Raw genomic sequence first — 25,802 nt, forward strand, 5'->3', positions numbered from 1 at the left:
TTTTTTATCCACTGTTTTCTCCAAAACTACTAGACTGATTTTTATGGATTTTTTAAATAAAAGAGGGCCAACCCACAATCTACGAATTGAACCTGTATATAACTAGAAGTCACAATATAAGACCTCTTAGAAAAGCTAGACAAAGTAGATTATAGAGATGGAGTATTTTTTATTTCTGCAACTTACTTTAGTAATGCTAGGATACATTTCAGCTTTGAGATTATGTCCATCCTGGAGACAAGTTAAATTCGATTTGAGACAGGATAAAGTGCATAGAATGGAATTTTTCAAATAATCACGAGTTACCACAAAGATGCTGCAAAAGAGTTTGCTGTTTATTTCAAGGTTTCAGATAACACTATAGGAGGCCTTTAAATTATGACATGGAGTAATGAAATGGAATAAGTTGCAAAGATATTCAATGACTATCACATCACAGATATCAGGAAAAATTGTATGTTCATTTTGAGGTTCTTAATGACATTCCTCTTGAAGATAATAATTAAACATATTTTAAACTTTAAATGTTATTTTGTGGCTGCTTTTGTTACACAGGTTTTATTGTTCCTGTTATGTTATATTATTTATTGAAAAATGTCCTTCACCATAGAAAAAACGAAGACTGGAGAGTCTTGTATTCTCTTGGACAATGTCAAGTGTAGCCAGCACACAATTTAAAAAATAGAGAAATTTAGCTTTGTCTTGGGAAAAGCTGTAGTGTATCAATAAAAACTGATGCAAACAGAAGAGCGACTGTCTACAACAGCAAACAGCGGCCTACATCCAGTCACTATGCGTTCGCTGTTGTCTACGCAAACCAAACCCCGTATTACCACCACCGACGCTGCTTTACTATAGTATGTTCCCGTCACATCCGCCCCACCGCTTGCCTGCTCCACTCCCGCCCCCGCTATTCCATCTGGCGCTGTATTCACCCCTTCGTCAACACTTAATGATCCTGAAGAGATTCACACACTCAGGAAAAAGCTGGAACGACTAGAAGAAGAATATCAGAAGCTCCTGAATCACACTATTGAATCTGACACTTGGCTGCTACAATTCACTGATAAAATTGAGTCGACCTGGCCGACAACGCTTCCGCGGCAGTGGACTGCGGGGTCCAGTGTGAGGCTCCAACTGACCTATATCTTGTTTTTGCGGACTCAGGTGTTCTATACTATCTACTGGGGCGTACTACTTGTATGGTCGGTCAATGCACTGAAAACATTGCGTTAATCAAAAAACTAAAGACAACCCTAGAAGTTTTAGAAGAAGCTGAAAACGTGTTTGAGACTCCAGATTGAGAAATGTGACTGCTCGGAGCCGTGGACGGAAGTGAAAGGCAAAAAGACATCAAAAGTGACTGTGCGGAAAAATCTCAGGACCAGTTACGTGAGAAAAAAATAATGATAGACTCAAAACAAAAACTACAAAATAAGAGTAAAAACATTAACAGTTCAAAAGGAAAAACACTACAGATAATAAATTAAAACACCACCTACAACCAAATGATCGGCGTTTCCAACTTCCATCCTCCAGCTCAGATCCATTACTATCAGGGGAGACAGCCACACTAGACATATTGCAGGAATGGTGATGAAGCTAACCAATGAAGCCAAGCTACTGGACCTGGACCACGGTGCGAGGAGCTGATCACCGGTACCGATGACCGGGTGTCGGCGATCAGTGTAACATTTTTCGCTACCTGGAAAATTACATCGTGGCCAGGCCGGCCGACGCCGAGTTACTCCTTGTCACCCTGCTGTAGCGACACGTCCTTGACTTGGACTACCCCGTACACTAGGAGACCGTGCCCGTGAATACCTTCGTGGAGGAACTGGCAGCCCGGCACAACGTCCGGCTATTAAAACTCAATGGAGTTGGCCGAGGGTACTTCACGAGGCATGGTCAACATCTCTCAGTGCGGGGTATGCGACTGCTGGTTGGGATGATTGTGAGAGCCCTCGCTTCTTCAGTACCAGAGCCATCACCATCGTCTCTCGGGTCCTTTGCTGAAGTCTGAGAGCGGACTGGTACCCTTCAGCCGTCACTAAATCAACAGCGCCTATCATACACGGATACCGTGAGAGGGTCTCCGGGTGAAAGACAAGAAGGACGTTTTCATGTGTCAAAAAACTTGTCAGGACGGACCCATCCGGCATCAACCTAGGGATGACTTCGGATCCAGCCTCAAATTTTTTTAAATTCAAATGAAATTATTCAAGCAACAAAATTCAACAGATCAAATTAATTCACCAGAACGCCCAGGTCACGACTGACGAGGTTGATGATGGCGTTAATGAATGAGGAGCTTAAACCTGATGTGTTGGTTATCCCGGAGAATGAATTCAAGCCCGAAGCAATCAATATCTTCAAAATTTTGAACTGGCTAATTATGTTTGTCAAATCAATTTTAAAAGGGGGTGGCGTGGCAATTTTTGTAAAAAAATCTCCAAAATTCAAGTCGTTTAAAATTGGCAACAGTTTGGACTAGGGTTTTGAGGCCATAGGTATCAAAGCCAAGTCTCACTCTGGGGAGAATAACTCATTTGACTATAGATCCACAAATGGCTGTCAAAGTTTTTTTTTAAACTGAACACCTTTTAAATCGTCCTTCTTCAAATTCAGTGAAGTTTAAAACAATTGAAGATCTGAATGTCAATGTAATGGACCACACCCTCTAACCCATCGGCTTCGCGATCTGCTGAGCTCTTTTGATTTAAATTGGTCCGTAAAATCATCGACATGAGTAACCACAACGTAGAGTACTGCCATCGACAACGTAATCACTAACATGCCTGACACAACAGTCTCTGTGTTGAATACGGCTATCTCTGATCAGTTTGCACAGGAAGCCGTGGCTCATGGGTGTAAACTAGAATCTCAAAATTCAGAATTTCACGAGTCTTTAGTTTTCAAAACATTTTCCAACTAAATAAATTTCTGAAACATGAGACTTGGAACTTTTTAATGACTGGAAACGTCAATGAAATGTATCGGGCATTTAGTGATCGTTTTAATGTTTGGATGTTACATATCCGTTCAAAAAAAAGAAGAAAAACAGTCACAAACCTCAAAAGATATGGCTTACAAAAGGAATTCTTATTTCTTGAGAAACACTGAATTTCTTTTACAACATTTTCATTCAAACTGAATGAAAATTTTTTAGAACGTACTGGAGGACCTATAAAAAAGTCATACGTGTAGCTAGAACCTAATCACATTAATAGAGCCTTGGGTGAATGTGAAAATATTTCAAAGACAGCGTGGGAAATTATTAATAGTTCTTCTCGAGATATAGGTAAAGACAAAGGTTCCAAGTTAATTGCAAACAAAGTTGAAGCCAAAATGATTGGAGATAATTACAAGTGAAAAATCAATTCCTTAAGTACATACTTTTCTTCTGTGGACCTCGTCATTTGTAGGAACACAATATTGTGGAAGGCATGATCTGGAGCCGGTTGCATCCATGGCTTTGCCCCGTCGTGTAAGGGGGAGGTAGCACACGTTATACAGGGACTGAATTCGAAGAAAACGTCAGTGTGGACAGAAGAGGGGTGCCAGTGTGGTTACTTAAGCGATGCTTCAGGCACATATTGGAACCACTTAAAAAGTTCATAAATTTTTAATTTGAGTCTGGAACTTTTCTATCACTTCATGAAGTCGGCCAAAGCCATTCCAACATTAAAAAAGGACGATCCTTGTATTGCAATTATCGTCCTATTTCAATATTGATTGCCCTTATTCAGGAAAATTCTTGAAAAGATTTTCTATGAAAGACTTGAAAGCTTTCTGGAAAACAAGCTAGTTCGGAATCAAGAGCAATTTGAATGAAGAAAAAAACAGATCCACAATCGATGCCTTGCATCACCTTTTGGACAATGTTATTGATGGATTGGAAAGGCAAGAACGTGTGCTTAGAACATTTCTTGCCCAATCCAAAGCATTTGACAGTGTGCATCATGAGACACTGTTGCACCAATTAGAGAGATGTGGCGTTCGGGGACTTCCGCGGTTAGGGATTGCCTCTTATCTAAAGGAGCGAGATCAGACAGTGAAGATTTCGAAGGTCGTTTCTAACAAAATTAAAATGCCTCGTGGTGTCCCTCAGGGATCTATCCTTGGGCCTTTTTTATTCCAGATTCATATCAGTAGATTGAATTCTGTGATCCAGCGTGGAAAACTTGTTCAACATGCTGATGACACGACTCTCTGTTTTAAAAGCAAAACATTGCAATAACTGGAAGTCACAACGTTCATAGAGCTTAATTCATGCATTCAATACTTTGCTGAAATGAACTTAGAAACAAACCAGTCCAATGCGGTACATTTCTGCCTTAGATAGAATGAGCATTCAGAAATGCCAACTGTATTTGTGGACGATATCGTTTTAGAGGAGACGTTCTCCACAAAGTGTCTAGGATTGTTCTTTGACAGAGGATTGACCTGGGGTGACCACGTCGACAATATGTGTGTTAGAATTTCAGCAGGCATATACGCCTTGAGTCACCTAGCAAAGTTATGTTCCCCTAAAGTTCTAAAAATAGCCTACTATGACCTAATTCACCTACACTCTGCGTATGGAGTGAGACTTTGGGGGGGGGGTATGCCAAAAACAAATTTGAGCGAGTCTTTAGACTCAAAAAAAGCTGTCAGAATAATTGGAAAGAATTACAGAGAGTCGTGAAGGGAATTTTTTAGAGAGCTTGAATTGCACTTTGGTCCTTGGTGAGGACATTCACCGATATGAGACAAGAGGCAGGGACAACTATCACAGGCTGACGCTTACGCATCATCTGCCTCAACAACTTGGTGTCAGGTTGATCAATAAGCTACCAGAAAGTATAAAGAACTCCAACAATAAAATAAAACATTTACTAAAATTGGAATTTGAAATTCTTGCTAAACACAGTTAAATTCTAACTCCGCGCGTGGTGATTGGTCGGTTTAGTTCGTTTGTTTGGTCGCACTGTTATGACAGGTTAGAGGTTATAATTTGTTATTTTAAATGTTTGACTAGCAATACGCGCTGTTTCTTCTCAATCGACTGAATTACGATTGATTGCAGAGTGATTTAAACTAATAATTTACTTAACACTATCAACATTTGTCAATAGTATGACATAACCTATAAACTCAGTTTCTCAACTTTTGTGTCAATCTAACAATTAATCAATCAATCATAGTTTACGATAATGAAATATCAGTGTACAATTATTTACCTTTATTGTTGTAGTTGTTGTAAATGACGAATCTAAGCACTCCACATTTTCACGAATAAACATAGTTATCTGCTTTATCCCGTGCGGCGGACTCACAGTTATCTGCTTTATCCCGTGCGGATCCCGTGCGGCGGACCCACTGGACGGGCATCGTAACGTTACCGGGCGTTACACTTTTTCATGAGTGACTCCGAGCCGCAACCTAATTTAAGACGTTGTCACGTCAAAAACCAATTCAAAACTCGTATAAAACGCCTATTGATGTTTAGTGCATCTATTCTGTCGATGAGTTCATGATGAACCGCTGGGATGTATGAGAGGCATAGGTTCTGGGATCAGTGAGAGTGTGCTTGAGTGAATGTGTGGAAGTGTAAGTTCGGGTGCGTGTGTGAATGAATTACTATTTACAGATGATTTACTGACTTTTTTGCAATGCAATATATATTGTAAATATGCAATAAAATATTATTTGATTTGATTTGACAATGAAATGATAGTCTCTATAGGGAAGAAGAACGACATCGATTATAAATTTATGAAAAATAAATAGCTACCTAATAAAACAATAGATATCAATAATGAGTAGATGAAATGCAACAATTTAATCAACGTATCTTCAATTTTGTTTACATTTATACAAAGTTTTAACTAATTCAAAAGATGTAATGTAAATGTATGTTAATTGTTTATCATAACCATATGTAGCGTAGTATAAGTGTACAATAATTGACACAAAAAAATCAAATATGGTGTATTCAAAAGCACCTTTGTTTCCAAATATGTATTTTTGTTTATTCTAAATTATGAATCTCCCCTTGATTATTCTTTTCATAGTACAGATGTATAAATTCACACACACACACACACACACACACACACACACACACACACACACACACACACACACACACACACACACACACACACACACACACACACACACACCTCCAATGAATACTCGTATGTGGATAGGAATACAGCTCTTGAGTATTTATTTTAATACTATTAGTCCAAATTAATGAATACTGTATGTTTGAATTTGATTCATCCAGAGAAATCGTATTCATTTCAAAAGTGTTAGAATTCATTTTGAGGTACCTATTCAAGTATGTGAATACCCGAGCCCCGAGCTGTATTCGAGTACTTTTATATTCTGTATTCGATTTCCAATCACCACTGCAATTTTTATTTCCGTTTACTGCTTCACCAATGCCTTTTAGCCTTTTGAGCTAACTGAGAAAAAAAACTTTCTACTGCTAGGGATAGCCTACACAGTGTACATGAAACCAACACAAGTAGTCATCAAGTCAATATTTACTACTATTTAACACTGTTCTTCACTATACTGTAATTGACAGTACTTGAAGTTGGAATTGAAGTGCAGACGTTTCACCTATAATAATACGTTTCAGTGAACCAAATAATGGGCGATTCATTCCTTACTTTCTTACTATCAGAGATTGAGTTGTGCTTGAATCATCGACAGGGATTTCTTCATGTGAAGGCAAGACTATAATTGGTATTTTGACTTTAATAGGCTGTAAATTACAATTTTCCACTGAGAATACAAGATAATAACGTAATGTAACCTATTCCACAATTAGCTGTATCAACTTCAATTTTGGTCCGACTATTTTGTAGACCAGGTCAACAACTGAAAGGGAAGAAGTATTACAAATTGCCTATAGCATCTGTAAATTTGAAGTTGATAACAACTTCAGTGCCTAATTGTGAATGTTAGCAATTGTTGAAATTGTTGACAACTGAGGAAGATTTGTTGACTGTGAACTAAATATTGAGATATTTTAATAAAAGGCAGTGAAACTGGTCAAGATTCCCGACCTGACCTCGGTCTTAATTGAATCCTAACCTAGTTCCTGAACTAATCCCATACAAAATCTATATTTAAAGATGAATATTACAAATATAGGGTAGGGTACGATAAGCGGACCCGGTTTTTTATATCGAAATTGGCAAACGATATTACTTAATCATAACATTCGATATAATCAATAGATACTGTTTAATTATTTTGAACAATTAACTTAAATAATCTATATGAACAACTGTAAACACTTTCAAATAATAAACGTAAGGTAGTATTTCAATTTTACATAAGTAACATTTGATTATTTAAAATAGCAGTCAACTTTAGAAAACTATACGACATTGCTTTGATGATAAAACATGTTTTACGTGGCTTCAACATGTTGGACTGAAAAACCCATTAGGCCTATGTGAAATTTGTGAGAGAAACAACTGTAACTGTGAGAGGAGCAAATATGGTCGTCTTCAGTTTTCCTAATTTTGGTTATAATAATAATTTGTTTCATCACTGTAAATATTAAATTCATATTTAAATTTAAAATACATGTTTGTTATAGAGGACTATAGATACTTTTATATCGATTAATAGTCTAGAATTTTAGATGCGAATATTAGGTATCGATGATTACATTCTTCGATATAAAAAACCGGGTCCGCTTATCGTACCCTACCCCAAATATAAAATAAATTCTGTAGAGTCTACTTAAATAAAAATCTAGGCCTAATACAGGTTTTAAGAAAAGTCTGCTTGGCTGCAGTATAATAGGCGGCCGCCGCCATAATCGGATCATGATTATCGAATGTTATCCAATCATTGATATTCATCATAACCATTCAACCATCTAAAAATACTTAAAGTAAAATGTTGGACCAAATAACGCAATAGATTTTTTTGGTACTTTGGGATTATACCGACCACACTAGTATGAAGAACACAAAAATAGAAATTTATAGAAACAAACATGATAGAACGAAAAAACAACTCTTCAATTACAAAATTACAAACTTACAAGCATTTCCAGGTATTGTGATCGGTATTGTTGTCGCTGTTATCTTATCTTTCTCGAGAATCCTGATTACGGCAGGCCGCGCGGCATCACGTGATTTGCACGGTACATAATTGCCTTTCCATTACAATTCAATTTATATTTCTGATTAGCCCCTCTAGAATTTGATATTTTACTGATAGGTACTATCTCGAGGGATGTTTTTCTTTCGTCGACATCAGCGCGGGGCAGCACCGAAGGTGCTGCCAAAGCCCGCGCTGATGGCCGGAGGCACTCGCATTTTGGGTGGCGGAATGTGATCAAGAATAAAAACAAGTTTTTAGTGTTTTTTTAATAAAGAGTTTAGTTTGGTAAATGATTGTTTTTGTTGAATTTTTGTGTTTGGAGAAATGTAGAGGTAAAACACGGAAGTACAACAAAGCGATGCACCAGCTGAACGGGCGGCGAGACTGCAATCACGTTATCTACTAGACGCTCGACTTTGACCTCTGTCTGAGGATGGGGAGGGGTTTGCGATAAGACAATTCCTGTTTTATATTGACGAAATATTGTTCTACGCTAATCTAGTAATCAGTAGAAACGAAATGTGAAATAACGATTCATGTCTGGGTGTGGTCGGTATAATCCCAAAGTACCGATTTTTTTAAAGAACAATTTAGTTTTAACTTACAAATTCGTTCATAAAAATTAATATGAATTATACATTAAAATACAATATTTAATTAATATAATTAAAAACAAAACAATATAATTTACTTACCTTTAACTATTCTCAAGGATAGCCTATACGTGACTCGTTGTGAAACAAAGAATACACATAGTCTATGTCATTGTTCTTGCCACCATTAGTCAATAAACATACACATGATTTTACTTTAAATGTATTTCCAAACACGATTTTACTTTGAATAAATTTTGAACGATAATGTCGAAGTGAATCTATACTTTTATATACCTATGTAGTAGAAATGTATTTATTTACAATTGTATAAAATAACTAAATTGTATTCAAACTACCTACTTTTGAGTCGCATAGTAATTACGATTACTTCATAGGGGAGACATGTATGATAGCATGTAAACAATGCTCCTTATCTTGCAACCATGTAAAAAATGTTTAAAAATACGTTTTGGCTAAAATCTGTATATTCATTGCCATTGTTCATCTCGTCACTAATCTACTCATGATTCGATTGTGGCAGTGGTCGCTTCTTATACTGCAGATGTCTACTTTTATTATAATAGTTGCCATTTGCTGTAGTGGCTATTTCCAGAATTGTACTGATTACAGGTTAACTTCTAATATCCTATAGATGGTCCAGTACCTCAAAAACATATAATCCGATCTTGATAAAACTTTGCATGCAAATTCTAAACATAGTCTAGTATATTAAATTATAACCTTCATTCTTAGGCCGCACCTGTTTTTGGTGCTATATCAATTTTACAGGCCAAATGCTGGTACCTCAAAAACTTATGAGCCGATTTTGTTATAATTGTAGCCTACACACATTCTAATCATGGTCTAATATACTATATTACAACTCTCAGTCTTAGTCCATGCCTATTGGAGGTATATCGATTTAACTGGCTAGTATTGAAACTATGTTATAGATGGATCCGGAACGTAAAAGCCGATTTTATGAAACTTTGCATACACATTTTAGTAATAATCTACTAAACTACATTACAACCCTTATTTTTAGCCCACGCATGTTTTCAGAGCTATATCGATGTTATGGGTTAATTACTTGCAAACAGTTATTGATTATGGGAATAAACATTAAATATTATGTCTTATTTAATGGTTGGTAAACAATTTTTATTCTCGAAACCCCGGAAGGGGTGGGTATATGTATTTATAAATAAAATATAAGAACAAGTCTTGTATAATTTTATTTGAAATTGAAACCACAATTTTATGGATTGAAAAGTGTATGATAGGATTCAATTTTATTTAGTATATCTCGCATAAATCTTCATAAAACAAGCAGAAGCAACGCAAAGTCTCCAAACTCTCACACGATTCAAAGCTCGTGATGTCAAAATAGTTTTACTAAAATCCGCAAGATAGTAGACAGCAAAAGCCTACACATTTCCAATCAATTATAATACAAATTAACACATTTATAACAGAGCTGATTTGAGGTGATGAACTCGTCAAAGTCTAAGTGGATTAAAGTCAAACAGAACAAGTTGTACTTTAAAAAAACTCTAGCATGTAATTGGAGATCCTCCAGAGCAGTTTACATGCTCTAACCGCATAGGTCTGATTGTTCTAGACCCTCAAGAGTTTTATATATGTACACTGCATTGCAAAAAAAACTGGAGCACTTATAATTTTTATAATTATTCATTGATAAAGTTATAAAATTTCGGTCAGGTTTCAATAAATATTACTGGGTTGATTCTTCTTCAGATTTTGTTTACTACTCTTAAATACATTTTGTTGCTTCATATTATGTACGGCATTTTTATTTTCATAAAATCCAAGTGTCCCAGTTTTTTTTCAACACCATATATATACAAGTAATCTGTCCATAATAAAATCTTCAACTAAGGTGTGTAAGTTTTCACTACAGTACTTAAAAAGCTTTGGAAATTTTGGATTTTAATTTAAATTTAACATTTTAGGATTTTAACAAAGAAAATGGAAATCCAGGTTCACTTTTGACCAATGTGATACTTCAAACCTCAGGGAGCCAGAATGGTGGAGAACCCCTTTCTGTTATACAGAAAGCTGAGTTCAGACAGTGGATTGAGTACATTTCTATTTATGGACACCTCTTGCAAAATTCTTCATCATCCCAACCAGTGCTCAAGGTAAGTTGGTTGTTTAACAATAGGATATTGAGTTAAAATGGTAGTTTCTCTACAGGAGAGTCAAAGAGGTTTCACAAAAATTATTTGTTGGAGTCAATTTTTTGGAGATATTTTTTGGATTTTCTTTATTTTTCATGTCTCCAAATGTACATGTTCGATTAGTTTTTTTGACCTTTATGTAGTTGACAAATATTTTTCAATGAATAAAGTGTTCACGAGAGGTTGACACAATGAAAAGCAAAAAGCATTCATTAATGTTCTATTTGAATTAAAACCAGATGCTGATGGTGCTAAAACCAATTAAAAAAATCAAAACTTAGATCTAAGAGTATCCTTTTAACCTATAAGAAAGAATAAACTCCAATTCACTATTATTTACAAACAAACAACTATAAACAACAAATTGTGCAACAGGCTAGCAGGTATCATGAATAACAACCTAGTTTTATCACCTACAGTAGAGCACAAAACAAAATACATCACATGAAAGAAAAGTTTATTTTGAACAAATGGTACCAAATAAGTAACAATTCTTTTTCTTCAACCAATCTTAGAAGTATGGCAAATGTGACTGCACTCGGTCTTGTATACCTGTGCATGTGATGCAGTAGGTTAACTCCTTGTGAACCACATTATGGTCATTGTTGTTGATATCGCTGACAAATTTGTATAGTCTTGAGAATCTTAAAAGTTTTGCAGGTATAAAGTGCAGGTTGTATCCATGATCTCTTGTGACATGTGTTGTTTCGTTCAACACACTTTGAGTTTCTTTAAATGTATTTAGACATTGTCAAAGGTTTTGTCTTTTGGTATTTTGGTTATATCTATAAGTTCTTTAACACGTTCACTGCGGGTGAGGTCTCATTATGTGCACATCACTTCTTTCTTTCATTAGTGTGTCCTTGGCACTTGCGCGGGACGGTTGAGGTTGTGTTTGTTTTGTTGTATGGGCTTGGCTGAATTCTCGGCACGTGTAGTTTACACTTCCTGTGCTCGGCGAGTCTGTGGCGTTTTATTAAAAATAATCGTCACAAGTATGGAATCAAGTTGTATACATTATGTGATCCCCATGGATCTATGCTTAAATTTTTAATTTACTGTGGAGTTTTGGACGATATGGGAGGAAAAGGGCACGCCACGAATGTTGTTCTGAATCTAATGAGAGAGAAAAACTCTGCAACAGCCACAGTCTGTATATGGATAATTATACAGGACATTTGGGTGGCTGGTAGGGATATATATATATATATATATATATATATATATATATATATATATATATATATATATATATATAATTGTAAATATCTAGTTATGCATATATTTTAGCTTTCTTACAATATTTCTAGACATAAGAGACAAAATGTGTTTTGCGCGCAAATGATAGTGACAAATCGGGTGCTATGTGCATGTGAGGTCCCGGGACCTCAAGTTTTATAAATTGTCTAAACATATAATTGCCCCTTTTCCGGGCTACAATTGAATATATTTTACCTTTCTGACAATAATTCTGTACATAAGAGACAAAATGTGTTTCCTTTGTGCAATTGATAGTGAGTGATAAGTCGGGCGCTGTGTACGCATGATGTCCCGGGACCTCCAGTTTTCAAAATGGCCAAAATAAACTTTTCCAAGCTACAATCAACAAAATACCATCCCCAGTCTACAAGAAAACATCTAACCTTAAGTTTAAACAAAAAATATATTTTAGCATATTGGGTACGTAGCGGGCTGAAATTCAGCAGTGAACGTGTTAAGTTGTCGTCTTCATCATTAAAATTATTGCAAGTAAGTATTTAACATTGCAGTTTATTAAGTACATCAAATGATGCAGCCAACCTGTGTTAGATGTTCTCCCCCTACTTATTCAACATTTTAATATGTTGATCTACTTCAATTCATTAGCTTTCTAACTTAAAAATATGTTTTTCAGGAACTCAACGATGTATTATGTGCGAAATCATTTTTTACAAGCAGTTCATATCCAACCATTATTGATGCAGTGTTTTATGGTATTCTTCACAAAATTATGGTAAGTATTTTATATATATATATATATATAAGTAGATATGAATATGAGGGTTCTAGGACACTTTTGGGACAGCCCAAAAATCAATACAAATACTGTTCAATACACCATAAATATGTAAAAACAAGATAATAATATGGCGGTTCTGGACCACTTTTGGGACAGCCCAAAAATCAATACAAATACTGTTCAATACACCATAAATATGTAAAAAACAAGATAATAATATGGCGGTTCTGGACCACTTTTGGGACAGCCCAAAAATTAATACAAATACTGTTCAATACACCATAAATATGTAAAAACAATTCACAATACAATTTACTTAAATAAACTATGGTAAACTGTATTCAAGCAATTTTTCATGACAGTATGACAACATAAATTGTGGAATTTATAATACTCGAATGTTGAATTTAGAATATGTTGGCATTACCGTTGAGCGAGAAATGTTGGTAGCACTGCGCGGCACACAGGAGAACAGCCTTTCCCATCCAGACCTCACACTAGTCAGTCATATTTAAATTTTACTCTATACTTTTGATCCAGGAATGTTAAAAGTTCACTGTTTACTGGTTTAATATCGCATTCTCTTCATCTTCAGCTCTATTTGGAACAAGACTTAGTGAAATTAATCCGTAGTGACAAGTTCAGTGCTTTATATTCTACAATCTTAACCACGTTACACCATCTTTAAGACTCATCCATCATAACATCTCTTCCTTCAAGACAGTGTGAATCATTCAGTTCATCAAGACATTTCTAATCATGCCTATTTCATTACTTCAAGCGACACTATGATGTGGTCTACAGTCACTGATCTGCGTTGTGCAACATCTCGAAGCAGCGGACGTGTTATCACCATGACGTGATCTGCAGTGTTGTGCAACATCCTGAAGCAGCCGACGGTCAAGGACTTGTTATCAACCGCAGCCTCACACTCTGAACATCTGGCTACACTGCCTCAACACTCCGCAACACCTTGTTTCATCACTCGACCCCTTTCTGCACCCTCCAACCACGTCATCGCAACCCTCACGAAGAATGAAGATCACAGATGAGTTCTTAAAGAAATTAAGCTTAATCTATAGATTTAATAATGTAAATAGCGCTTATCAACACCTTCATGAACTAATTTCAAAAACCTTTCTAAAAAATAATAAACCAAAATTCAAAATTCATTCAGATGACAAAAATTGGCTTACAATTGGCATTCAAACCGCCGTTAAAGTTAGAAATAAACTGTATAGACAAAAGAGATTTGAACAAGCAAAATTTTATAAATCGAAAATTAAACATTATAGCAATATTTTAAAAGAAAACTATTATAAAGAACTGATTGAAATGTCATCTGATTCAAAAACCAAATGGAATATTATAAACAAATTTTTAAATAAATCCAAAAAACCTTGTAGATACACAGGTGATTTAAATACAATGAACAAATTCTTTGCAAACATTGGTTCAGAATTGGCTTCAAAGATTCCAGATCTAGAAAACGAAAAAATGAAATCAAATCCGAACTCTATATATCTCTCTGAAATTACCAAACTAGAAATTGAGACCAAAATTAAACTTTTAAAGAATAATAAAGCAAGTGGATCAGATAAAATTCCAATCAAACTAATCAAAAATCTTGTATACATAATAAGTGAACCACTAGCATACATTTTTAACTTATGTATTCAAACTGGCATTTTTCCCGATAGATTAAAAATAGCAACAATCAGCCCAATCTACAAAAGTGAAGGAATTTTATCAGATCCATCCAATTTTCGACCAATCAGTCTACTACCAATAATTGGCAAGATATTTGAGAAATGTTTGTATGAGAGATTATATAGCTTTTTGGAAAAAATACAACCTGTTATCAAGAAAACAATTTGGCTTTAGAGTTAACAAAAATACAGAGGAAGCAATCAATTTAGTTGTTAACAGTATTGATCAAAATACACTAATCTCATTTCTAGACCTTAAGAAAGCCTTTGACACTGTAGATTTTAAGATATTACTATACAAATTAGAACATTTAGGAATTAGAGGTAAATGTTTAGATTTATTTGCTAGTTATCTTGATAACAGGTTCTGTAATACAAAAATTGGCAACAAAATTTCAAATTTAGAAAAAATCACCTGTGGAGTTCCTCAAGGAAGTTGTCTTGGTCCTCTTTTGTTTATAATATATATCAATAGTATAACAACCCTTAATTTACATGGCGAATTAGTACTCTTTGCCGATGACACAGCCTTAATAGTTAAAGGTAACGATTTATATAAAAAAACAAACAAGGACCTGACGAAAATTAATAATTGGCTACAACAAAATAAATTAACTTTAAACTTTCAAAAAACAGAATATATAGATTTCTCCAGAACTAATGACCAATTACCAATAAAAAAGGTAGAATGTTATAAGTACTTAGGCTGTATCATAGACTTAGACTTAAATTTTAATCAACATATTAACCATATAGAAAAACAAATTAAAAAAGCTTTGAAACCGTTATATGTATGTAAAGAAGAAAATTTCAAAAAGTCAGTATTTTCAGCATTTGTCATGTCTTTTCTAAATTATGCAATAACCATTTGGGGTAACAAAAATATTTCAAACCTTTCTAACATTCAAAAACATATTATGACTAGATTCAAGATAAAAAATATTATATCTTTAGATTCTTTATATACATATAACAGGATAAAATTAGCCCGTAAAAATAAAATAGATGTAAGTAGTTTAAGTAACATAGAATTAGATATTTTTAATAAAAATTTAAGCGATACCAAACTTAAGGCATATTTTAACTACGAATATATACCAACTAAAAGTTATTACAATCTGTAATTATCTTGTTTCAAAATTATCTTATTTCAAAATTATCTTGTTTCAAAATTCTTTAGGTTCAATTGGGATCACTTGGCCATTACTTTAAAACAGATTTGATTGTAGGAAGTATGGCCGAGTTTTTCTCATTGTATCTCCCTTATATTACTCCTGATTACATCATATTCAAGCAATTTATCAGAGACAACGACAACATAACAAACCGCATTGGTAACCGCACTCTGAAAATCCATATTGATAATTATATCGTTCTTTGAACCAGAAATATTTGTCAAACTCTTTGTTGTATCAATGACATAAATAGGTCTATTCGCTAAAAATTCTTTAGGATTGTAATACATTTCCTTATTATTACAGTAAACTTTCTTAAAATCTTGATACATCTGATACATGATTCTGAAAAGACCTCCTGAAATGTTTAAGTTTTGTAATTCATCTGGATAATAAGAACCGTTCAATTTTACTCTGATATTTTTTACATCCAAACTATCAAACTTTGAAGGATTTTTTTCTTGATTATTCTGTCTATCTGTTTGAAAACCTATGATAACGAACTTGGGATTGAAGATATTTCTATAAATATTTGTGATATCGAACGAATAAGTTGTTCCGGAAATACCTTTTTGTTCAATACATTGCCAATCTAGAAAATTAAACATAATGTTTTGACTTTTTGTAATTTCATCAATCAACCTTATTTTACTCGTGATTTTATAATCAATCATTGGAACTCTAATAAAAAAATCTGTAATTGTTATTTTTCCATCAACAGGCATAACATTTCCAGTTGCAGTCTTCAGAATCACATCATCGTCTTCTGCTCTTATAAAACTTAGATAAAATCCTCCTTTATAGATCGGAATAGTAACATTTTCAAAAAATCCTAATCCAAAATGAGATAAATTTCCAGCTGCTTCAAAAACACCAAATTTAAAATCTGATTCAAAGCCATTAGAAGTTTGAGAAATAACATCACTTTTTGAATACGAAATAGTTCCTTTAATTGTGCTTAATTGGCCACAGTTTTCGACTTCTTCTATCAATTTATTGTGTTTTCTTACTTCAATCTTAGAAAATAAAAACGGTATAAAATTATCGATTAATCTAACATTATCAGTTCCAAGATATGCTTGACCATCTTTATTTCAAAACAGTAAAGAATTTGAAAGGCTTTCACTTCTGTTTTGAAACAGAAGATTGTAAAGACTCTCACTCTCTAACTCTCCTTTACTACTGTTTTAAGAACACGAATTTACATGCAAAATCACGTTAAATAGAACACAAAATACAAAATTCACGTTCATGCTACGTTCGTGTTGTCATTTTTACGTTTTTGTTGTCATGTTTACGTTCTTGTTGTCCTGTTTACGTTCTTGTTGTCCTGTTTACGTTCATGTTGTCAACTTTTACGTTCATGTTGTCAACTTTTACGTTCATGTTGTCAAATTTGTTGTGAATAAATGGATAACTGTTTTAAAAAATGTTCTACTTGTAACATTGTAAAAGATATTGCAGAATTTGGAAAACAACTCGAAAAAATCAGATCATCTTGTAAAAAATGTATAAATAAAAAACGATTAAATCTATATTATAAAAATAAAAATGATAACAAAGACCTGGAATTTTATGACAAAAACGATAATAGTCTTGATCACAGTCGCGCAAAATTGCATACCAATCAAGGTATAAATCTGTTAAAACAATATAGAGAATCAGGTTATTTTATAAGAGAAAACTTAAAATTTTAAATAGATCACTAAATTTGTCAATATTTTTCTTAAATAAATGGCTAGTGCAATAACAATATTAAAAAGCGAAACAGAAAAAATAGAAGAAGAAAGAAATCAAAAAATCTTAGAAATAATACAAAATGCAGAAGCAAACTTTAAGAATTTGAGAAAAAACTTATACAATCTTCTAGATGACAAATTTAAACCAGAGCTTGTAGAAATACAGTTCAAAAATGGTAAGAGTACTGTACATACATTAAACAATGAAGAATCAGATTCTTTTACATTCGATACAGAAGATGAAGAAAAAATTTCTGATATAGTCAAAAAGATTATCAATAGCACAATTGATGTAGATGAGTTACAAAATATTTCTGGAGGCCGACTGTATAAATATAGATTTAGACCAAAATACGGTTGTGGAATAAGAGAAAATCTTAAATACTAAACAAACAACAAACTTTTTTATGGACACAATTTTATAAGCTCAAAGCAGATATAATAACACTGACAATATACTTTACATTGATTCGAAGCGGATTTGACAATATTTTCAAAAGATTATACATTTCTTCCAAACAGAATTTACATTGATTTCAAGCGGATTTGACATCATTTTTAATAGATAGTTCATGGCTTCGTGATCTTGCTTCGTGGTCTAGCTTCGTGAGCTGGCTTCGTGGTCTAGCTTCGTGAGCTGGCTTCGAAAAATTAATTGAAATAAAATAAGATATTTTTTCTATGTAAATGGAGCTACTAAAGGAATTAAATGAAGTTGGCGAACTAAGATTTAAAGAGTATAAGAAGTTGAATGAATTAGAAGAAAAAAAGAAGTACAAAATCATGAATTTGGAGAAAATGAAAGATAAATTCGGGTTTACAATAATTGCCGAGTTGGAAGATTGTAAAGTACACTTACCGAACAGATTTTTGACTGTTTTGGATGAAAAAAAGATTAAAGAATTAAACAAAAATGAAAAATTACACTTGATTGTTACTGGAAAAAAGACTATTAAAGATAAAGACTGTGTTACAATTAACTTCGTGGAGTAAAGATTTCGAAGATTTCTGGATTTTTTCATTAAAACAGCTTAAGAAATTAGAAGCCTACAATGAACAGTAAAACAGCTATAGATTCGGTTATTCAACATTCGAGTATTATAAATTCCACAATTTATGTTGTCATACTGTCATGAAAAATTGCTTGAATACAGTTTACCATAGTTTATTTAAGTAAATTGTATTGTGAATTGTTTTTACATATTTATGGTGTATTGAACAGTATTTGTATTGATTTTTGGGCTGTCCCAAAAGTGGTCCAGAACCGCCATACTGTTTGATTTTACAGATTCGTTTATTGTCCTTTAAACAGTATTTTCCCTTGATTTTCTGTCTGTCCCAAAAGTGTCCTAGAACCCTCATATTCATATCTACTTATATATATATAAAATATATCTCTTTCTTATAAATAAAGATGAATGGTGAAATGTGTTGGTAACCACTAATCTCGATAACGGCTGGACCAATTTGGTTAATTCTTTTTGTAAAATGTCTATTGAAGTCCGAGGAAGGTTTTTATGAAGAAAAAGTTAAGAAAAGTTACCTGGAATATTTTGGAATAAAAAAAAATTGTAGTTTTTGTGTTTCATCATTCAAATTAAACTGGCACTAAACAGCTTTTGACAGCTATAGTTCGACAAACTTTCTGAAACATTTGTTTACATTTAAATTTTATCAATAATAAGTAAACAGTGCTTAATCGGTAGTGTAATGCAGATAGTAAATAAAACATTAATATATAAATTTTACCCCAGATTGTGCCAGTGATGAATTAAAATCATCTAATGCATTAAATACTGTTATAAAACTAACCTTAATGAACAAAGTTATGCATGTTTTCACATAAGTTACTTTAAAATGGTGGACTTCCTTGACATTATGATATTACATTTTAACAATGGCTTATGGAAAAACAGAGGAATTAATACCAACATGCCTCAACGATTCATTCTTTCCTGACTACAGTCCAAAAAAACAAGACTTATATAACACAAAACTTTAATAATGATTATTTTGGAATGTTGCATAATCTTAATAAGGATTTCCCCCTTATACCGAAAGTACATAAGAAGTAGGTAGGACTTCCCCCTAGGTCGTAATAGGCTTTTGAGTCCTACTTATGAGTGTATTTTCTTTGTCAGGACAAGGCAAACTCAACCATGTCAACACGATTTTGACCAAAATAGATTTCCGAGAACTAGATATTCGAACGTATATAGTAATTTGATCGAGGCAATATGGCAAGCTAAACTGTGACATAGTAGAAGTTAAACTCTGATACTATTTAACATGAACTTAAATAATATCTACCTGATGTATGCCTACTTAAGTTTTAAAATTTTTATAGGACTCCCATCATATTACATCATAATTGCTTTTACTAAGTAATATAAGGACTTCGGTTCTAAAGATTGCGTGCGAAGCCGCGGGTAACAGCTAGTATATATATATTTATACAGTATATAATGGCAGGCTTGCTTCCTTTTTATAGCTTAGTCTGACATTCCTCATGGATGATGACCCTATGCAAGTATCACGTGAAGCATAAGTAGGAAGTAGGTTCATTGAGGTACTAGTTTGGTCAATGCAGTATTGCGTTATCAGTTGGGCAATGCAGTATTGCGTTATCCTACACGTGACTTATAGTTGTCAGCTTATTCTTTAATGACCAAGTATACAATGTGTGGCTAGAAAATAACCAGATTAGTATTGGCGGAGCCATAGAATGAATGCAACAAGGTTGAATATCGTATGGCCAGTCACGTGACACCCCCCCCCACCCATCCGTATGTTTTGTCTGGATCCCGTTCTTATTCCACCCGTAGTGCCAATTATAAGCAGCTAACCTTTTGTCTCTGTGTCAGAAAAATGTTGAGTATCCAGAAAGAACAGATTGTGAACATCAGATGTGTTTTCAACTTTGAAAATTTGCAAGTGAAATATTTTGTAATTGTCACAGTAAGTGTAGGGTGACAACTGTTTGTCATGAACACAAGTATTTAAGTGATTATACGATTTAAAGGTAGCCGTGAATACATGAGTGGCTACACACACATTGGCAGATAATCATCATGAAACTTATGTTAACATTGAAGTAATCTTGTTCATCTACATTACCGATAATTAGTTAGAATTACTACACTAGTGTCCTGAATACCGTACGTGAGCGTATACAGCGAAACGGAACAATTTGTGGAAAAACAAGAGTCCCACAAGACAATGCTCCAAATCTAAAAGCTTTGTTAGTGAAAATGTTTTTGGCCAAACAGGACCCCTGTAACTTCTTGTTGTTCACTGAAATCAAGTCAGCTTTAAAAGGAACGAAATTTGAGACTGTTGAAGCAGTAAAAGAAAAAGCTATAGAAGTCATGAACAGAATTATGGATAATGATCAGCTACAGGTGGAATAAGACCAAACAAAACACTGGACTGGAGACTGGAGAAGACAAAACAAACGTGTAAGTGTAAAGGAAGTCACGTGACCAGCCATTTTACAATCAGCCTTATTGCGTTTGTTCTGTGGTTCTGCCAATACTAATCCGGTTATTTTCTAACCACATCTCATACAATTATGAGTTGTACTTAAGAATATGTGTTCCACATGTAAGAGAGCATAAACTCTCACTAACTAAAATTGATATAATTATTTTATTTCTTAACCAATTTTAACAAATTTGGAATTGTTATTTTTTTCATTAAATTTGCAATAAATAGTTATTCTTGCAATCTTTACATGGAATTAACAGTTTTTGGGATATCAAAGTTTGAAAACGTTAATGCCGCCATTTTGAAATGGAAAGTGATAATAGGTATTTAATTTCCCCCCTTTTAATTAGCCTAACATAACTACCAAGTTTCATGTTATTTGCTCCAACGGGTTTTGAGGTACGATTTTTAAAATAAAAGCACATTTGGACATATATTAAACAAAGGGAGATAAGACACATGTTTATATGAACTTTTTTGGCTTGTTTTTGTGACTACTATCACATCCTGAAGTTGTGCCAACCTCTCGTGAAACATTCATAAAAAAAGTTCAAATCAACTGACTAAATTTCCACCTACATGCTAATTCTATCCTGTAGAGTTTTTCAACTATGTTAAGATGTTGGGTTTTGACTTCGTATATGGCTTGTCTACATAAACCGCTTATTCTGTTTTAAACTATTAAATCCTGCACACTTAACCTGAAGTGCATTACAAAATAGTATAACTTGTACTTTCTTACTCCCAGGGCCATTTATATCGGAGGTGATATTTAGCCGCACCAACAAAGCTCCTCCATCTTGAACGGTCCTCTGCATCTTCCTCTGAAGCGCCCATCTTCTCCATATCAGCCTTCACCTGGTTCCACCATCTCACTTTTGGTCTTCCCCGGGGCCGTCTTCCTTCTGGGTTACTGTACATTACCCTCTTCAGTTTGCATTCCTCTTCTCTTCTCAAAACATGGCCTGCCCAACGGAGTCTTCTGCACTTTATTTCTCCTATTACATCCGTACTATTGTAGAGCTCCCTAATTTCTCTATTATGTTTTCTTCTCCATACCCCTTGTTCATATGATGGCCCATAAATTTTACGTAGAATTCTATTCTCGAAAACTAGAAGCTTTTTCTCATCCTTCTTATTTAGCCTCCACGTTTCGGATCCGTACAAAAGCACTGGACATATAATTGTTTTGTATATTCTAGTTTTAGTTTTGTGAGAGAGAGATTTGGTTGAAAGTATTCTATTGCATGCATATATACATCTATTTGCTGAGTTGATCCTATTTTGTATCTCTGGTTCATCTGTGTTTTTATTTGATATTGTGACCCCAAGGTACTTAAAGTTCTCCACTTGTTCGAAAACATGCCCATCAATTTGTAGGGATCCTCCTCTTTGATTTTGATTCCTTCTAAAGTGCATATATTTAGTTTTTGCATCATTCGTCTTCAACCACACTTTCTCTGCCTCACTCATAAATAGTCTAGTTAGTGACCTCAAATCATCTACATTTTCTGCAAATATGACAACATCATCTGCAAAAGCTAGGATGTTTAGTTTAGCTCCAACTTCCACCCCTAACTCCCTCTCTGCTACACTCTGAAGTGCTTCTTCTATGGCAATATTAAATAAGGTTGGAGAAAGACCATCTCTTTGCCTGACTCCTGAGTTTATCCCAAAAGGTACACAGTCCCGACCATTAATTCTTACTGAGCCTCTTGACTCTGTGACACTCATCTTAACTAAGTTTATTAATTTTCTCGGGATGCCAAATTTATCTAGTTGTGTCCACAACTCCTTTCTGATTATGCTATCGTATGCTTTTTGAAAGTCAATAAATATGGCAAAAAATTCTTTATTATATTCCCAGTATTTAGCTAATATTTCTTTGAAAATGAAAATCTGATTTGTGGTTGATCTGCCCTTTATGAACCCTGCCTGTTCTTCCCTGATTATTTCATTTGTATAATGTTCAAGTCGGTTTAAAACAATTTTGGATAAAACTTTATATGGGATGCTGAGTAGTGAGATGCCTCTGTAGTTACCACACTCTTCTTTTTCACCCTTCTTGTGGTGTATAGGTATTATTATTGCTTCTTGCCATTCAGCTGGCATTTCTTCTTTCTCCCAAATACGAAGCATTAGTTTCCATAGATTTTCCACTATTACTTCTCCTCCTTTCTTCAAGAATTCTGCTGTTATTTCATCCTTCCCAGGAGCATTGTTGGTCTTTAGCGCTTTGACTGCATCCTTTACTTCTTCTATGGTTGGCGGTTCTATATTTGGTTGAACATGATAGTATTCACCAACTTGCTCTTCGTCCCTAGTTTGGTCCTCTACATTTAGTAGCTCACAAAAGTACTCTCTCCATCTTTCTATAACTTTTGTACTTTCTGTCACCAACTCTCCATTTCTGTTTTTTACCCCATATGGGTATGGGGTAAAACCTCTTTTGAAGAATCTTATTTTCCTGTAGAAGTCCTTTGCGTTATTTGCTGTATTATCTTCCTCAGCCCTGTCAAGCAATCTATGCAGATACAGTCTTTTTTTCCGCCTCAGCAACTTGTTTGCCTCCCTATTTGCTTCATTATAGCTTTCTCTATCCTCTACCCTGTTACTATTCATCCACGTTATTTTCCTTTTAACTCGGTCTTTCAGAGCTTGCTCGCATTCCTGATCAAACCATGGTTTTTTGTTTCTCTTCTTCCTACTATCACATACCTCTTCTGCTGTGTTCAGAACTACTTCCTTAAAATTAGACCATTTGGCATCTACAGTTTCATTGTTCTCCATGTCTTCCAGGGCCTTAAATCTATTCTCCAGTTTCACTTTGAATTCATCAGCAATATGCTTAAGCTCAAGTCTACCTACTTCTATTCTTCTTTCTTGCTTTACTTCCTTTCTTCTCTGGATTGCTATTCGCTGACACACTTTGACTAAAACTAATGAGTGGTCAGTTCCACATTCCGCTCCCCTAATGCTTCGAACATCAGTTATACTACTTTTGTGCCTTTGGTCTGTGATCACGTGGTCAATTTGGTTTTTTGTTGTTCCACCAGGTGATGTCCATGTATATTTGTGTATATCTTTTCTTGGGAACATCGTGCTTACTATTTTATATTCATTTGCAATTGCAAAACTTGCCAGTCTGGTTCCATTGTCGTTTGATTCTTGGTGCAGGCTCTCTTTTCCAATAGCAGGTCTCCAGACTTCTTCTCTTCCTACTTTGGCATTTGTGTCCCCTAAAATAATCTTCATATCAAAACTTGGTAACCTACCCACTAGTTCGTCCAGAAGACCATAGAAGTCATCTTTTTCTTCATCTTCTGCTTCTTCGGTTGGCGCGTAAAAGCTGACTAGAGATACTATGATATTAAATCTAGTATTGTTTAATGAAAATAATACATCATGCCATTAAGTCAAGCTGGAAAGCAGTGCATACCACCCATAAAAATCAACAATAAATTAAGAAATGAACTACACATATAGTAAATAATTAAAAAAAAAAATAAATAGTGCATATAATAATTGCAGCAGTAAAAAAAGAGTTATATTTAAAAATAACATTAATAATTTTTTACTGTAATATTAATATAGAGCTCTTCTGCTCACTCACTGTTCTTTATCTTTCATTGAAGACCTTTGAAAAGGTGAATCACTCGACAGGGTGTATATATATATTTAAATTGCCTCCAAAATGGGATATTTAAGTAACACAGAAAAATGCTATTTAATACTCTAAAAAGCTAAACTCAGTGTTTGGTTTATATGGTGTGACTGTTAAAAATGTAATATGTGAGATCCATATTTTGCCCCACTGTCTGATGTATATGTTTAAGTAACATAATGTTTCAGAGCTCTATTACCTTCCAAGAAAAGGAACAATATGTGAACCTGTCTCTGTGGTTTAACACCCATTGTGCGGCACTCCAGAAGTATGGTAACTTTCAGCAAGAATACTATGTATACATAATGTTTCAGAGCTCCATTACCTTCCAAGAAAAGGAACAATATGTGAACCTGTCTCGGTGGTTTAACACCATCCAGCATGATTCCATTGTGCGGCGCTCCAGAAGTATGGTAACTTTCAGCAAGAATACGTTGTATACTTAATGTCAACATTACCTGATATTACTTTGTAATAAAAAGTTTCATTTACAATATGTTGTTTTAGTGACATTCCCAATATGTTATTAATTTTTAACAATATTATAAATCATGTGCCATACTGCTCTTTAAAATTTGTATCCACTCTATCAACTAATGTATGACAATGTGGTGTAACACTACCAAGCAAACAGACAGTGACAACGATCAGTCCAGTCTCACTTGTAGTACAACGAAAAATACGTATTTCATTACTAAATCGTGATCCAGGGATCTCAAAACCAACAAATATGAACTTAGACAACCAATGAACATAATCAAATTCTTTGAATCCAAAGATATGCTGACTGAGCTAAATAATAGAATTAAATAATAAGACCCGAGCTGTACTCAGGTGCCGGAAGCAGGCACTGCCGACACAGTCCGACCTATTCTCGGGCTCTGGATACAAAGTGTTAAAAGAGTCTGTTAAATGTAATCAATTGTTCTGTATTATGATAGCATGAACGTATGTTTCATTAATGTAACCACTATTTTAAATTGTTTTACATCAATGCAGTGGAAACACAATTAAAGTAACGAACTTCTTAGTTCAACATCATGGCAACAAAACCAATTAATTTAGATTTTACTTTATAACCTAAATTGTGAATGTGTACATGTCAAGTACTA

General features: G+C 34.2%; 1 protein-coding gene across 2 annotated transcripts; it reads left to right on the top strand.

The window, feature by feature from the left end:
- Positions 1 to 6,258: 6,258 nt before the first annotated feature.
- On the top strand, positions 6,259 to 25,184 carry LOC124354640 (eukaryotic translation elongation factor 1 epsilon-1). 2 transcript variants are annotated; one of them, XM_046805257.1, is made up of 4 exons: positions 6,259 to 6,726; positions 10,691 to 10,879; positions 12,813 to 12,911; positions 24,879 to 25,184. In XM_046805257.1, exons 1-4 carry the CDS (start codon positions 6,646 to 6,648, stop codon positions 25,134 to 25,136), a joined length of 627 nt encoding a protein of 208 aa, XP_046661213.1. In that variant the 5' UTR covers positions 6,259 to 6,645; the 3' UTR covers positions 25,137 to 25,184. The 2 variants fall into 2 exon arrangements, with proteins under 2 accessions (XP_046661213.1, XP_046661214.1); XM_046805258.1 differs by having other exon boundaries at positions 6,300 to 6,726; positions 25,005 to 25,184.
- The last annotated feature ends 618 nt before the right edge of the window (positions 25,185 to 25,802 follow it).

The sequence above is a fragment of the Homalodisca vitripennis genome, chromosome 2 (assembly GCF_021130785.1).
Source record: "Homalodisca vitripennis isolate AUS2020 chromosome 2, UT_GWSS_2.1, whole genome shotgun sequence".
Classification (NCBI taxonomy): domain Eukaryota; kingdom Metazoa; phylum Arthropoda; class Insecta; order Hemiptera; family Cicadellidae; genus Homalodisca; species Homalodisca vitripennis.